This window comes from Musa acuminata, chromosome BXJ2-9 (genome assembly GCF_036884655.1).
Source record: "Musa acuminata AAA Group cultivar baxijiao chromosome BXJ2-9, Cavendish_Baxijiao_AAA, whole genome shotgun sequence".
NCBI classification, from domain to species: domain Eukaryota; kingdom Viridiplantae; phylum Streptophyta; class Magnoliopsida; order Zingiberales; family Musaceae; genus Musa; species Musa acuminata.
Genome location: NC_088346.1, coordinates 46,295,750 through 46,311,238, shown reverse-complemented (window position 1 = coordinate 46,311,238; position 15,489 = coordinate 46,295,750). Strand labels below are relative to the sequence as shown.

Genomic DNA, 15,489 nt, shown 5'->3' with positions numbered 1-15,489 from the left:
TACTCAAACCTTAATTATCCAAAGCATGATCTGCAGTACCGAACTGTATCGTCCGGTATGGGCGGTACATACCGGTCCGATAAATTATCGGTATGCAGACCGTCTGTTATCGATCCGAATACACTGTAGCAGTGCACTGCATCACTGTAGCAAAACGTACTCGACACACCTGAGTATAAAGCTCGATACACCTGGGTGTATCGCTCGGTATACCGTATCGTACCGGTACTGAGCCCAGGTCGAAACACCGGTACGATACAGTATTACAAACCTTGCACCAAAGTTTACTTAAAAGCTCAATGATCATTCTTTTTTTTTTTTTTCAAATAAATTGCATATGCACAGGAAAAAAAACTCAAAGCAAACACCTACAGGAGCAATTTGACACCAAAATATTATGAAATGGAGTTTAACAATATGAGACATTCAGAGAAAGATTTCATAAGTATAAGCTTCAAGCTACATTCTGGACAAGTATTTAATAATGAGAATGTCCAAGGAAGACTAAATTGATTGGAAAAGTGATGACAATGCATGACAGTAAAAGCTAAAAGCATTTACCTCCTACCTGATCTTAAACAATTCAGCTAAGAGGACTTGTATGTCATGGTAGATGACTGATCCAGTCCTGTTTATATGGCAAAAGAGCAGATCCAGAGATGAGCTCTGTTAAAAGCAGTAATGACAAGAAAAGCAGTAAAAGATTTTGTTGCATATAGCTGAACTATCACTTGAACAATTGACAAGAGTATACATTCTGTTTCAGGCTCTGATCAGTACTCCAAGCCTGGCATGCTGTGTTGCTTGAACTCCTAAATTCTAAGATGCATGCGGCATCACTCCAATTCTAAAACCCTCATCTTGCTAAGAGGTATAATTTGTCAAAGGAAATCATATACAGTCATATACACCTAAATAGGAACAATAAACAAAAAGAAAGAAACCATACTACACATGAATACCATTGGACGAGGCCTCCTCACTCCATGATGAGGTTGCTCCTTTGAGATCGAGGTGATCATGATATGAATGACATAATCAGCCTTTGATTATATAACAGTAAGACTGCACATATTGATCCTACATAAATCCTGCAATGACGCGAGGCTTCATAAATAGCAATCTTATACTCTTCGGTTAAAACGGAAAATTAACTAAATTTGCTAATTCATTAGTAATATCAACAATGGAGATGCTGAACCATGTGCTACGAAGTGCCTGTTCTAAAGCATACCAACAAAATCAACAGCCAAACAAAAGCCGAATATTTCTCACTAGTTTAAATCTGTTTTACCATCTGAATGTCAAGAAGCCATAACATTTTGCCAATTGCGGTTTCCAGAATAAATGCTGCTTGCATTCCCAGTATATCTGCCTAATTGCTTGCATGTATCATGTGTGAGACGTATATGATGGAATGAAATTCTGAACTTTGTGACATCAAACACGCTATCCATGATAGTATAAGACAAACAAGATGACTAATAAACTAATTGAATCATACCACCAAATGAATACATATTCAGGTTGCACCATCTAACAAGTACATCTTCAGTATCATCCACAAGTGCTTTTAAAACTACATAAAAGGAGACTGTTCACAATAATTTCATAAAAGTGACATAGGTAACTATACCAACAAAACCTTGAATATAGAAGGATTAAAACTGAATGGCTTTGAACCCAACACCAAGATAAAAGCAATGTTGCATTAATGGGAAAGAGTATGATTCAAATGCATATCAGAGTACTCAATTTGACAAGGAGATAACTGAAGGTACAGGGAACCACAGAAGAAGAAGACATAAAACAGTTGTAATTATGTCGTAACAATGTAAAATCTAATGTTTGTAATTGCAGCTTAATAACTCCACAGGTGTCAGCTAATATTACTAAGCTTTAACTCTACAGCTTCACATTTGACTAAAAATAACAATTAGCTCACAGAATTTTCCTTCAATTACAATCTAGTATAGGATATAAAATAGTTGGCGACAAGGATGTTGCTTAATAAGAAAGATTTAGAAACAGCATACAGTAAGCTTACACTTTTTACCTCAAATATGGGCCTGCCTACACCATTGCAACTCTACACGCTGAAATATAAAGGACAAAAGGGACTATACCTGATCACCATTAACCAAGTCTCAATGCCTCCCTAAGACCAAAGCTGTAATTATTTCGCTGGCCCTTCTTCCCGAAAGCAGCATTTCCTTTATGCATCATTGTGGCAAATTCATTATAGTCTATCCTTCCATCCTGAGTTCAAGATTAAACAGAATAATGTAACTCAAATGTTTTATATGAGAAAAATGTAGTTCACATGTTAAAACATGACTTACATTATCCTGATCGATTTCTTGAATTATTTCTTCTATACGAACATCTTCAATGCCAAATTCATCACAAGCTTTTTGAAGCTCATCTTGTGTAATGTAGCCACTACCATCTTTGTCAAAATATGAAAATGCTGAAAAGAGATTGTCCTCCCTCTCTATTTTATTTAGATGCAAGGTTGCGGCTATGAACTCCCCATAATCAATAGTCCCACTGTTGTCAATATCAGCCTGAAATTTTAGAAGTTCTATATCAATAAAATAAAGCAATCATTCAGTTCAATCAAAATTATTGGGCCATAAAATTTCAAAATAAGTTTGACACTTAAAGCAACTTTTCCTATCAGCATTGAGAGATAAGGTCTGCAAGCAACCTGATTCAAACAACAGAACTGCATTATCTTCATCAAACTGCATTACAGATTCCATATTCTCATTTTCCTGCCTAATTATAAACACAGATCTCTTCTTTCTTCTCTTTTGTTTTTCCTGTTTCCATCTTTAATTACTCTGAGGTTGATCATGATCTATTAATGTCATGAAATGTCATTGTCTTGCCAAGTAAAACAAGCAAGACATTCTTAGGTATGAGTTTTGCTACTTGCCAAATGACCAACATCCATATGTGAACTGTGAAGTTCCTACCTTTCAGAACATATCTATCAATCATCTGCAATCAAGCTATGCATCATCTCACCTTGATGAGAAGAATGTGAAACATGAGCACTTGCCAACAAAATTGAACTCTTCCAATAAAAACATAAGCACGTTCTGTTTAGATTCTGAAAATGTACAATTTAGCTGGTTTAGTTCACATATTGATGTACAAAGACATAACACCCCTCACAAGATTACAGCCATTAATGGAGTAAAGAAACTACAGGAATTATGTCTACATAAATGTGCTTTTCTGAGGTGGTTTAGATCTTTAATTTGTTTGACTGAAAACAATACTTTCATAGCTTAAGTTGCATATTTATTTACTATGTAACTCATAGGTAGTCTAAATTGAGAAGAGAAAAAGGAAAGCCTCAGACCAGGGTAATTGTGCCAATCAGAATTGCTAGGCTGACATGGAAAGATACTGACTCAAAAGGACAATGTCATACATTTCTTGCTCTACAATTTAGCCATACCTCCAGGTAAGCAATCAAATAATCTGCTATATCATTCTTGTTACTAGGAAATATAACCATGAAGGAGTCTAGCACTTACAGCTGCCATTAGAGCTGAAATTTCAGATTCTTTAAGATTGGCACCAACTTTTTTTAAGCCTACTTTGAGCTCCTCGTATGTGATTTGACCACTATTATCTGCATCAATCATCTTAAACATTTCTTTCAAGCCTGCAATTTCTTCCTCGGACAGGCTCTCAGCAATGACCTATGAATATGTAACAGTAAGACCATATAGCATGTAGATGACTGAAGATTATCAATTACAAAATTGAACTGATGCTTTATAGTGAAAGGGATCAAACACAGTTAAGATTCTGTTTGCACAGTCAGAACCAGATCTTATAGTACAAAAAAAGAACAAAAGAAGAAACAGTAACACAAGCTATGAGATTCCAACCATTTTCTCCTGCCTTTAAGCTCTGTTGAGGGCACATCAGTTCTCATTCTAGGAGTTAAATCACTTTTTTGTTGCTAGTTATAAGTCTTCTAATACACCAGATCCTAAAGTGTGAGATGTAAAATATTTTGAACTTTTCTAAGCTGCATATATCTTTTCCAAGTCCAGGACCTTGAATGTCACATAAACAAATCACAGACACAAAAAAAGGCGCACTTAATTAATAAAGGAAGTAAGCAATTAGCAATGAGATAAAGCTTCATAAGAAGTAATTCTGTAAAATAATTGATCTTGCATTAGAATGACATAGTCATAGATCAGAATCAAGAGACAGGACCTGAAAGATGAAATCAAATTTTTATAACCATCAGTGCCATTTGGTATGTCTCTTTGTGCAGGTTCTTCTGACCAAAATCTTAGATGGCTACTTGAACAGAAGTTAAAATCTCATAGTATGCAAATAAAAAATCTTTCCTTATTTTAAAAGTTTTTAAGGGTGAGGTCAGGGTCCAGTCCAGTTAACTAAAATAGTTCATGATGCAAAAAGATTCACTCAAACATTGTTATCTTGATGTAAAACAGCTTGTAAAAATATGGTCACTAGAATTCCTAGTGGTTACCTAATTGCTAATCTAAGCAGTCATTTATGTAAATGCGCTATCACATTATGCAATTAATGTGCTTTAGATAGCCAGGGCCTATACTATGATAGGCTACAAACATGAAATACCATATACATCAAACTGCTACATGGATTTGGCCACATCAAATGTGCCAGGAACCTTATAAAAAAGTTGAATCAGGCAAACAACTTCATAAACTCACTGATACAACTTTGAAGGCTGTGCTGATCAACTAGAAAGTAAGAACTTGCTGATGGATGACCCTCTCAAACATAATATCTAGGATGAAATTACAGGCTCATACCAAATTAGAGGGAAGTTACCAAAAAAGTCACTATTTCTAGTATATTCACTATGTAAAAGAGAATGTTCATCATGCTGGGATGATCTCCAAGGTGAACTTGGACAAAAAGAATGATCTAGTGGAGCATATCAGCAACATGCTAATAATATACAATGTAATTAGTAAAAGCTAGATGCACAAAGTTCTACCAGATACAACAGAAGATTATTATTGCAGGCATAACAAAGAACATCTAAATATAAATGGTAGAAGGAGATCTTGTCAATTGTCCAATATGTGGTCATAATACCAAGTAGGTTACAATCTGAATAGTCTCAGAAATCCAAGATGCTTAACTAATGTAATTGATTACCCTGATGGCCATCTTTTTTAGTTTGTTCATTGCAGAAAATTGTTTTAAGCGAGTTAACACAGCTGAATCCAGAGGCTTGTCAGGAGCTACACCATCAACACATACCCAAGGATGGCCTGAAAGAAAATATAGATTAGTTATGGACAAAAATTCTGAAGAATGAACTAAAAATGTCTAATGTAAAAGTGGAGGTAATCTTCAATCCACCAGTTAATCAGCAGATCAGCTTTGCTTAGTTGCCAAATAGTCATTTGTGGCCTAGTCTCATCACATGAAACATAAAGGAATAAATTAACCGATGGTCATTCCATTGTTTTGGAGAACAACTTTTTGTAATTCTTACATTCATATAAAATTTTCTCATGTTTGGCATTGTGAAAATAAATGTATAATGATGATGAGTACAGAACCTTCTAGCTCTTCAGTATATTCATCATCTTCCCTACGTTTACGATTATGGAGGAAAATTTTCTATTTAATAAAGATAAAAGATATTTGTCTAGAAAAAGGATTTACAGAGAGCTTCGTGAGCAGTCAATCGTTTTTTTGGATCTCTGACAAGCATTCTCCTAACCAAATCTTTAGCACTTTCTGATATACTAGGCCAGGGGTCTGATGAAAAATCTAGTTCACCTCCTAAAACTTGCTCAAATATTCCTTGCTCTGTTTCTGTATAGCATAAAGGAAAAAACATTAAATTTTGGTTAGCAAATCAAAGTATCCAATTAAGCATGCATGAATTTGGAATGAAAATAGAGCACTCATAAAGAAAATATCCTCACCATCCCAGAATGGTGGGACTCCACTCAATATGATATAAATGATTACTCCGACACTCCAAACATCTGCCTCAGGGCCATAATACTTCAACAACACTTCTGGGGCAACATAATATGGACTCCCAACAACATCTGTAAATGTTTCCCCTGAGAGAAAAAGAAATTTTTGTTATGTCAATGATGCTCATAAGGAACTCTTAACAAAGCATTATAACTAACAAAGCATCAAAAACTGTAACATGAGTCAAACAACCAAAGAGAACTTGTACCTCATATCGCTCAGTAAAATTAATCACAATATCAATAAGAAGCATTAGAAACTCCAGTCCATCTCTAATCATATGTGAAGAAGAATATCTGTTTCTATGTTAAACAGACAAAAAAATAAGACAAACAGAAAGTGACAATCGTCTAGGGTAAACTTCCAAGATTTGAGAGTTAATAAAAGTGTCCTAGTGAAACCTGAAGTTACATTGTTAGTCAATTCTCCTGAATTTCTCAATAATTGCATTGCATTGCATATGTTGCTAATGATGCCATGGTACAAAGACATTCTCCCAAATAACAATGGAAAAAAGAACAAAAGAAGAGACAGGGCACAACCAGGTGCATATTACACTTTACGACAAGGACCAGGACCATCGTACCAATCGAAATGCTACGAAATGGGCAGTATGTACCGGTCCAGGCATGGACCGGTATGCAAATTGCCCTTGTTTCAGGCAATCTAGTTCAACTTAAATGAAATAATAATAATAAAAATAAATCAATGTCAGGCCGAGTCCAGCTCAGTATTTAAAATAAAATCTAAAATAGCAATTAGGGTTTGTGAACACGGACCTCTGCTCACCGCTGCCCTCTTTTTGCGATACTGCTGCCACCACCATGATCGTTCGACATTGCCATGTTTGCCAACGTTTATCTCCCCGTACACTACTACCTCTTCTCCTCCTTTTCTTCCTTCTTATCCCTTCTTCTCCTCCACCGCTTCCTCTTCTTTCTTCTTCTTCCTTTTTCTCCACTGCTTTTCCTTTTTTCCTTCTTCTTCCTCCTCCTCCTCCTCTAACGCTTCCTCTTCGTCCACTGCCTCCTCTTCTTCCTTTCTGTTCCTCCATTGCCCTTCCTCTTCTCCTTCATTTTCTTCCTCTTCAAAACACTAGTACATACCGGTGTACCAACACATGGTACACCAGTGCTGATCAGTATGTTATCGGTCTGACTAGATCAGTGAAATGGATCCGGTATCCAAAACAACGATCCTTGCTTTACAATACGACAAATACCTCTACTGAGAGCAATCATGTCAATACATTTATATGAAGCTATGATTAGAAACCAACAAACAAAATCTCCTTAAACTAAGATAAGCATTAATAGAGGTATGCAAGTCCAATCACTTTTGTAAATAGCTGAATAAAAGAAAGACGTCTGACAAGACACTAGAGTAAACCACTACAAAAATGTTGTGAAAACACCAACATCAAGAAAGACTATGTTGTGTTCATCAATTCAAAAGATTAGACCTTTAATGTGAATTAAACACTGGAACAATTTTATTACGTAAGTTCAATTAAACTGAAGAAGACATGATAACGAAAGTTGATAAAAGAAGTCATTTATACTTTAGGTAGGCTACAATATCAAAACTGCAATCAGCAAATAAGAAGATCCAACTTAAATTCAAAGCTCGAGTATCATGTAAAATGCCCCAGATTCGGACAAAGTTCAGATGAATATAAAAGATGATCACCCACTTGATATACTTGGGCACAGTAGTAAGATTCAGAGTAAAACTGGATGGTCAGTTAGTCAGAGATTATATTATATGCAATATACAAGTGCTATAATTGCGTGAAAACTGAGAGCATTAATCTTCTACTTAAGGTCTGAGAAATGTTATAGAGGACTATTCCTCAAGAGAGTTCTGTACTTAAAATCTAATACTTCAACCAATTCTGCAGCTCGAAAGAAACCAAATTCCGCAGACAAGTATTTGATGCAAATTGGTGCATGAATACCTGGCTTGAAGAATACCGACAGCCCGAAATCGATAGTCTTGAGTGGTGAGTCTTCGTTCCGGTTCACAAAGAGGAAGTTCTCCGGCTTGAGATCCCGATGCATGACCCCCATAGAATGGCACGCCTCCACTACCCCGACGATGACTCTGGCGAGCCCCGCCGCAGCCTTCTCCGAGAAGTGCCCCCTCTGTATGATCCGGTCGAAGAGCTCCCCGCCGGCGCAGAGATCCATGACGAGGTGCACGGCGACGGAGTCCTCGAAGGTGCCAATGATAGATATCACGTTGGGGTGGCCGGAGAGATGGTGCATGATCTGGATCTCCCGCCGCACATCCTCGACGTCCTCGTAGGTGGCGAGCTTCCGCTTGGCAATGGACTTGCAGGCGAACCGCTTGCCGGTGGCTTTCTCAACACAGAGGTGGGTGGTGCCGAACTGCCCCTGCCCCAGCTTGCGCCCTAGGGTATAGAGGTCCTTGAGGTTGCCGGTCTTGCGGGGAAGGACGGCCCCGGCGCTAGGCAGCCGCTTGAGGTGCCTGGGAGGCGACTGCGGTGGGTATTCGTCGGCAGGGGGAGGGGAACCGGAGCTCTTGAGGTCGTCGGAGGAGATGGTGACGGGTTCCGGTGGGCGATCGGGGGCCGGAGCTGCGGAGGGGGATTCGTCGCTGGCGGCGGCGGCGGCGGCGGCGGAGGAGGAGCGGGGCCGCCAGAGGACGGCAGCGGAGACGGACTGGAAGAAGCTGTGGCGACCGAGGGTTGGGCCGACGCACGTGTTGCCCATGTGGACGAGGGTGGGCGCCGCCTCCTCCTCCTCGATGTCCCCGGCGGCTCAGACCTCGTCGGAAGATGAGAACGACTATATTTATTCCTTTTTGTCACGAAATTACATATATACCCCTACGTTAGTTTCCTTTTGTCACGAATTTATGTATGTATACCATTACAATTACCTATGCAATCTCTCTTGGCGGAAACTGTAATTGATATTAGTAACATTTAAAAAATACATTATGTTTAGTAAAAGTATTAAATATATATATTTGTTATGTATTCAAAATTAATAATATCAATCATATTTGGAGGGAGGTAGGTATTTTTTATTATCGAATTTAAAAGAGAAAATATGTGCATGAGGGCACATGAGTAAAAGCACAAAAATTATCTCGAAGGAAGGAAGCAAGCAGTGACTGGTCGAGTTGCGTGTAGCTCAGGCCGAAGACGATAAGAGCACAAGTGTTGAGTGTGCCCAAGTGACCTCTTGGGCTTGTCTTCCCTTCTCTGGCTATCAGACATCGGTATGGGCCCCGTTGGCATGCTCTTTCTTTCTCTTACCGATTCTTACGAAGACTGTCCGTTCACGTCAACTTTGCGCGTGGATCCCGCGGGTGCGGTCATGCCTACCTCATCCGTGGGCCCCACAACTAAGAAGAGTCTGTCGCGTGAGGTTTTTTTGTTTTATGTGGGACAGAAAACGATATTATAATAAATATAATATTATGTTTAATTAAATTACAATATAATGTTATATATATTATATTAAATTGACATTAGTTGGATGATCAGCACGTATTATATTAAAATGCTTTGGGTACCAACACTCCCCATGGACCGTAATATCACTAAAATCTCTCTAGCTAATGAATCAATTACTCAATCAGATCAGGTGGCCTGTGTCCACAATGGATTTGGTGTAAAACATCATACCTTTTAGATCTTCCTTGCAAGGATGACAACAAAATAGCAACTTCTGAGACCAGTTTCATTCACAACAGCAGATCTGCTGGTATATCTTCCTTCTGGGATCTCATTTTATATTTTTCATGAGCAAACGACACTAGCAATAACAGTCCATGACCTGCACTTGGACAGCTCTTGAGATTGAATTAGCCATATGTTGATCATTGCCATCAAAATTGGGAAAACTAATTTGATAACTTCAACAAGTGTCTTTATTTTTCTTACTTCAACCAAATAAACGTATTACATACCCAGACTGACTCTTGATTGCTTAACTGGGCAGACAATGCGCAAACACTGGAATGTCTCCTCATGGATGAAGTACAAATGCCATGATGATATCATTGGGACTGAATATGAGGAGGAATTTCAAGCTAGATGCAGACATGAGGAGGAATAAGCTTCCCTGGATTCATGATATCGTTGGGATCTAAGACCGACTTTATTCTTTTCATTGTCCTCAATGCCCCACTTCCAAGCTCCTTTTCCAGATACTGCATACTCACGGGAGAACAAAGAATTAAAAATGTTAAAATAATTAACACAGTTGATGATTATTGCGTTATTGCACAAACTTGCGCTGCTCCAGTTTCTGTTTGGTTCATGCAGTTAAGCCATGAAAACTAGACAAAGGAGGTAAATAGATGCATATGTATACAACATGATCACCGGCTATTTTCATGAACTTCACAATAAGAATGGAATGCAAGAAATCTCTACAAAGTCTGGAGATATAAAGTTATCTAATGCACTTGGACTGCAGCCACATGCATGGTAGGAATTGTCACCTACAACTTCTACGATGAGTATTTGGACACTACAAGTTTAGAAACTTTGGTCATTGTGTAAAAGTTCCTGAATGGTGTGACAATGTCATAGAAGTATAGCACAGCAAGTAGTGTGGGACATGCTCGTAGACTACCTAGAGTTTCTCGTGAATTGTGACATCTAGTGTAACTTATGCAAGACAAATCAGGTTCATGTCGAAAATCTTATGCTTCTTTTAACTTGAATGGATTTTGATGCATTTAATGAGCCATATCTTGTATGTATAATGCACATAAACTATGGACAAGAACATGATGTTCGTCAAAATTGGTCCATTAACAAAGGCCAGAAGAAAGAACTTTTGCATAGCAGAAAAGAAACCTACCTTCATTTTCCCTGTACCAACACCATGCTCTCCTGTACATGTTCCTGTCCAGTAAAAGACAACTCAAGTTAAGAACTACACAAATACTGAAGCAGAAGTCAACATTGAGATATAGAAACAGTTATAACTGGAATATGTTTAATAAAAACAACTGGTGGAATCTCTGACACAAAAGCCAAGTACCATAAGATTTCTCGGGCTAGAAACATTGCTATTTGCAGATGACTTAAAATCCCATGGTACCAAATCATATGAAAATTAATAGACAAATTTGAGAGACATGTTAGGCTACCAGATTCCACTTCTTTATCAAGAAACTCAAATGTCATGGTTATGATGCTTGGAATAACATAGAAAACTAGAGGGTTTTCTGGGTTTAAAAAGCTCATACATCAAAATTTATGCTGCCAGTAGACCAATAAGAGGTGAATCATCTTGTTTAGTAACTGCATACGATTAATATAAATGGTTTGAAGTACTGCAGCAAAACATTATTACTTGAAATTAAAGTTGACTAAGCATATGGTGATGATCAGATAATGTCCATGCTCATACTTGGTTCTTTTGCACCATGACAAAGACTACAAGTTTAGCAGACAATATGATTGTTTTTTTCACTTAAGTTTCAAGAACAAGTATTTACTTTACTCAAATTCAAACACAAATCCCTTTGTTCCTTTCAGGAATTTCCAGCAAAAAATTCTCCAAAATTCAATTTCCATGTACATATGCTCGAAATATGGTCCACAAGTCAATATAATATTCTGACCATTACCATTTTGGGCATTTTAAAGCAATGATTGCAATGGCAATCAGCACAAGTCAGCACGAATTGGAAATGTACAATGTCAGAAACCATGCTTGAGGTGCTGACATATGGCTAGGCCAAATTTAGCAATGTCAATAGGCATAAGGGCACAACATGGCATGAGATCATGCAATGTCAAAAAGGTATCAGCACAACCCCATGCTACAAAATGGAAATCCTTGATGCAAACAATCATGAACAAGTTGTTGATTCAAAGAATCATGAACATGTTGATCTGATCTTCAAGCATTTATTGCCTAAGATAATAATAATACAATCTGGTCTCCTCCAGATGTAAACATGAATGTTAAATAATCAGGTAAACCACCATCAAAAGGATCCAGCTAACCTCTACTTCAAATGAACTCAAATTTAAGAACATCTAGGACTAATAGGAGAATCACTTGTAACTCAAACAATTATATGAAGCAAAGGCAACACAGTTTGCTACCCTTTTTTGCAAATTGATCTGTGTGTTCTTTGCATGAAGAGAAAGCTCCGAGCAGATCTGATTTTTGACTCCAGAATATAGTTCAAACCATGGTTTGCTGTACCAAAGCAAACCACCCAATAAAGGCAGTAGATACCAGTCCAACAATGGACTAGTACATGGACCACCAGATACGTGGTCTGTACCGATTTGTCACGGCCTTAGCTGGAATTGCCTAAGGCGTGAGGCACCCTTGCGGCCAAAGACGCGAACTTAGCTTGCGTTGCCTAAGTCGCGAGTCACCCTTGCGGCAAAGACGCGAACTTAGCTTGCGTTGCCTAAGTCGCGCTTCACCCTTGCGATATTGCTCCGCAAGGATCAGCCCACTTGTAACCTCTCGCAGGTCCCGAAGGACCTGTAAAAAGAGAAAGTTGATTAGTTTGAAAGAACGAGCGACGGATAAGTCCCGACGTCTCACGAAAAGGGGAAGCTTTACAAGCAATTCAGCGAGCACCTTGCGTGCACAAGAGAAAAGAGGGAGAGGGGGAAAACAAGGACTTTAGAGGGTTGAACGAATAGCTGCAAGTCCACAAACAGCTGCTCACCGGGTGCCGGGCGCGACAACAAGTTCCCGTCAAGGTAACGTGCGAACTTGCGAAAGGTTGTTCAACGCCCGTCATATATCCGAAGCCCCATCCAGCCCTGTGCCACCTGAGGGGTTCCTAGGGGCTGAGATGGCTGACGTTTTGGTGAGCGAAGGCAGATTCCAGAAATCAGCCCGCGGCACACGAAAACGGAGCTGTTTTGGGGCTGTTTTGCTCGGTTCGGTGAGCGGTCGCTTTGTAACGCTGCAGCGTGTTCGAACTTACATTTTTACAAGCAAAATGACCCAAAACCAAGACAAAACATGCTGCCAAGCAGCTGTACATGAAGGTGTGAGCGACGAACGGTTCGTTGAACGGAGTTGTTGTGGGTGCGCGACAACCGTTCGTGACAGGTTGGTAATGGTTGAAATCCGATCGTTACCGACTGGTATAGGTCGGTAATGGTCAGATTTCGACCATTACCAACCAAGGGCAGAGATTGCCCTATTTCAAATGATCAAATTGATGATTTGGACAGTTAGAAAGGGTTTTTAAACCCTTTCCTCCCCCCTCTTTCAACTCATTTCACTCTCTCAATCTCTTCAACTCTTACAATCTCTTCAACCCATTGAGCAGATGCAACAAAGCCTACATGACATAGACATGGAGTGAAGCTCATCGTATTATGAAGAATTTTACGGCCAACAACAATACAGTGATAGTTGGTCATACTTTTCTGAGCAACAATACGTTGATCGATCTTATAATACGGAGTAGCAGATCAATGGCGAAAGTAGATGTTCCAACATTATTCTCCATGCTCCGCACCAATACATACCACAATCGTACTTGCCTCAAGAGCCGTCTCAGACACGTGTGATCCACGATGATCAAACTACGACCATCACCATATTGATACACCAATAGCATACTGTGTATCAATATACTATGCTGTAGGATTAATTTTAGGATTGGGTCCAACAAACATATTAAATTGATGCATAGATACATAAGATCGAGGACCTCGATCTACCGCCAGTGGAGTCCCGTCATTCTTTTTTATGGTAGAACCATGTATATCCATTGATTGATTACTTAATTCATTTAAACCTTAAAGTTTGAGTTGTTTTAAAAAAAATCTAACAATTCAAATCATTTCTTAGTAGATAATTCAATATTAACAAAAGGACGGTCCAGAATATCAAAGCTACTCCTCAAAATTCGAAAAGATATATGTCACTATTCATTCCTAATTTAGATTATTTTTGCTAAAATATACTAAATTTATATTTATTTTAAACTTTGAAACCCTAAAATCATACCATCAATACACCCTGACATACCGACGTACAATACGTCAGTACGCCTCGGTACGTACCGTACCGACACATGGTCGGTACACCGGTACGGATCAATAAAGCAAACCTTGGTTCAAACTTATAAAAGTTGTATCTCTCTCCTACAAGTAGCGAGAACTATCACCTCTGAGTTAAAATATTTTTATAGTGACAAGGAAATGACAAACAGTAATGCATGAATGTTATTGACATGAAAATCGAAATGTATCTGTATTGTGCACTATTATTTTACAATGATGTGAAAGTTTTCAACCACCAGTTCCAGAAGGAAATTAGATGCTATCTCAGCAAAAGATATGAAGCAAGTTAGTGGACATGAATTACAGCCAATCAACCACTAGGTAACCAGAGATGTAACTGCGGCAGCCATCTCTCTGATAAGAATGAAATAAAAGGCTGAGGTCCCAAACAGAAGCATCAGAAATATCAAGCCTCAACTAGCAAATCCAATCCCCATTTTCATAGATAATAGGAATATAAAATCTATTAAGGAATAAAAGGGTTGTAGGTGGGCCAAATTTCAAAATTCAAATCACAAAAATGGTAAGCAGATGATAACACTTACCAGTTAGTTGTTCTTGTACTATACTTGTAAACATATACTGACCACAAAAAGAAATTGTTAGATTAACTGTGAACAAGATAAACAATTGAAAACCACCATGAGTTTAATACAAATTAACAAGAGAATAAAAATGAAACAATTATTTCTTTATCACAATTTTAAGATAAAATCCTTCTACATTTCTCAGTAGAATCTGATTCTGAAAATCTGTAATATCTGAAATTACATAAGTACCTTCCAGGGATAAGGCAGTGTGAACCATAAAATGGTTTAGTCTCTCTGCTTCTTGCCGTTGTTCTTCTTGTTCTGGATCAAACATAATAATTGTGTGGAAGTTTCCATCACCTGCGTGAGCTATGACCGTGCTGAGGGCACCAATGCAGCATGTCAGACATCCGGGTGAGAGTAACTACCTACATGTTGAATTTAACAAAAAAACTCTTCCCAAACGAATGATTTAAGAATCATATTTTGTTTGATTTAAAGTTTAATTTATTCTAAATTGCCTGAATAATTTCATAATGACATACCACAATAGTGATGATGCATCAAGCTCTTGCTTAGATTTTGATATACATTCTGCCAACCTTGATAAAGGAACACAGACATCCTGTATAAGATGAAAATCAGTAGGTACATACAGCAACATCATCTGCTTGAAACAAAAAATATTTTGATGCATGGGGTAACTGCTTGTCTTGCTAAGTAAAATGCAAAAGATATTTTTATACATCCAAAAGATGTACAAACATGAAAAGAATAAGCATCTTCCTTGACAGGTCATACTGTGATGAAAATAAAGAAAGGTGAGACTCTTAACAAACCATACAATTACCCATAAACTTTTGCTTGCACATGGAAGATTAAATT

At 38.2% G+C, this 15,489-nt stretch overlaps 2 protein-coding genes across 3 annotated transcripts in view; both read right to left on the bottom strand.

Annotated features, from left to right (window-relative positions):
• Positions 1-682: 682 nt before the first annotated feature.
• LOC103999050 (calcium-dependent protein kinase 17) lies at positions 683-8,837 on the bottom strand. The gene is made up of 8 exons (XM_009420693.3): positions 7,988-8,837; positions 5,973-6,116; positions 5,707-5,859; positions 5,191-5,306; positions 3,552-3,719; positions 2,343-2,567; positions 2,127-2,259; positions 683-1,091 (listed from the first exon to the last, which is right to left on the bottom strand). Exons 1-7 carry the CDS (start codon positions 8,763-8,765, stop codon positions 2,137-2,139), a joined length of 1,707 nt encoding a protein of 568 aa, XP_009418968.2. The 5' UTR covers positions 8,766-8,837; the 3' UTR covers positions 683-1,091; positions 2,127-2,136.
• A 1,073-nt stretch (positions 8,838-9,910) lies between these two features.
• The window catches only part of LOC135586709 (D-lactate dehydrogenase [cytochrome], mitochondrial-like), a 32,951-nt gene continuing 27,372 nt past the window's right edge, over positions 9,911-15,489 (bottom strand). Inside the window, exons 15-19 of one of the 2 annotated variants that reach the window (XM_065126862.1) lie at positions 15,150-15,229; positions 14,854-14,984; positions 14,620-14,656; positions 10,875-10,918; positions 9,911-10,215 (exon numbers count right to left, since the gene is read on the bottom strand). In XM_065126862.1, coding sequence (XP_064982934.1) covers positions 10,091-10,215; positions 10,875-10,918; positions 14,620-14,656; positions 14,854-14,984; positions 15,150-15,229 — 417 coding nt within the window. In that variant the 3' untranslated portion in view covers positions 9,911-10,090. The remainder of the gene's footprint in view (positions 10,216-10,874; positions 10,919-14,619; positions 14,657-14,853; positions 14,985-15,149; positions 15,230-15,489) is intronic. The other variant, XM_065126863.1, reaches the window with a different exon arrangement.

Coding starts and splice junctions, on each gene's coding strand:
- LOC103999050 (XM_009420693.3), bottom strand. CDS start 8,765: ATGGGCAACACGTGCGTCGGCCCAACCCTCGGTCGCCACAGCTTCTTC. Junction 6,117..7,987: donor GTCGGTATTCTTCAAGCCAG/GTATTCATGCAC, acceptor TTTTTCTCTCAG/GGGAAACATTTACAGATGTT. Junction 2,568..3,551: donor TTTCAGCTCTAATGGCAGCT/GTAAGTGCTAGA, acceptor CTAAAATTTCAG/GCTGATATTGACAACAGTGG.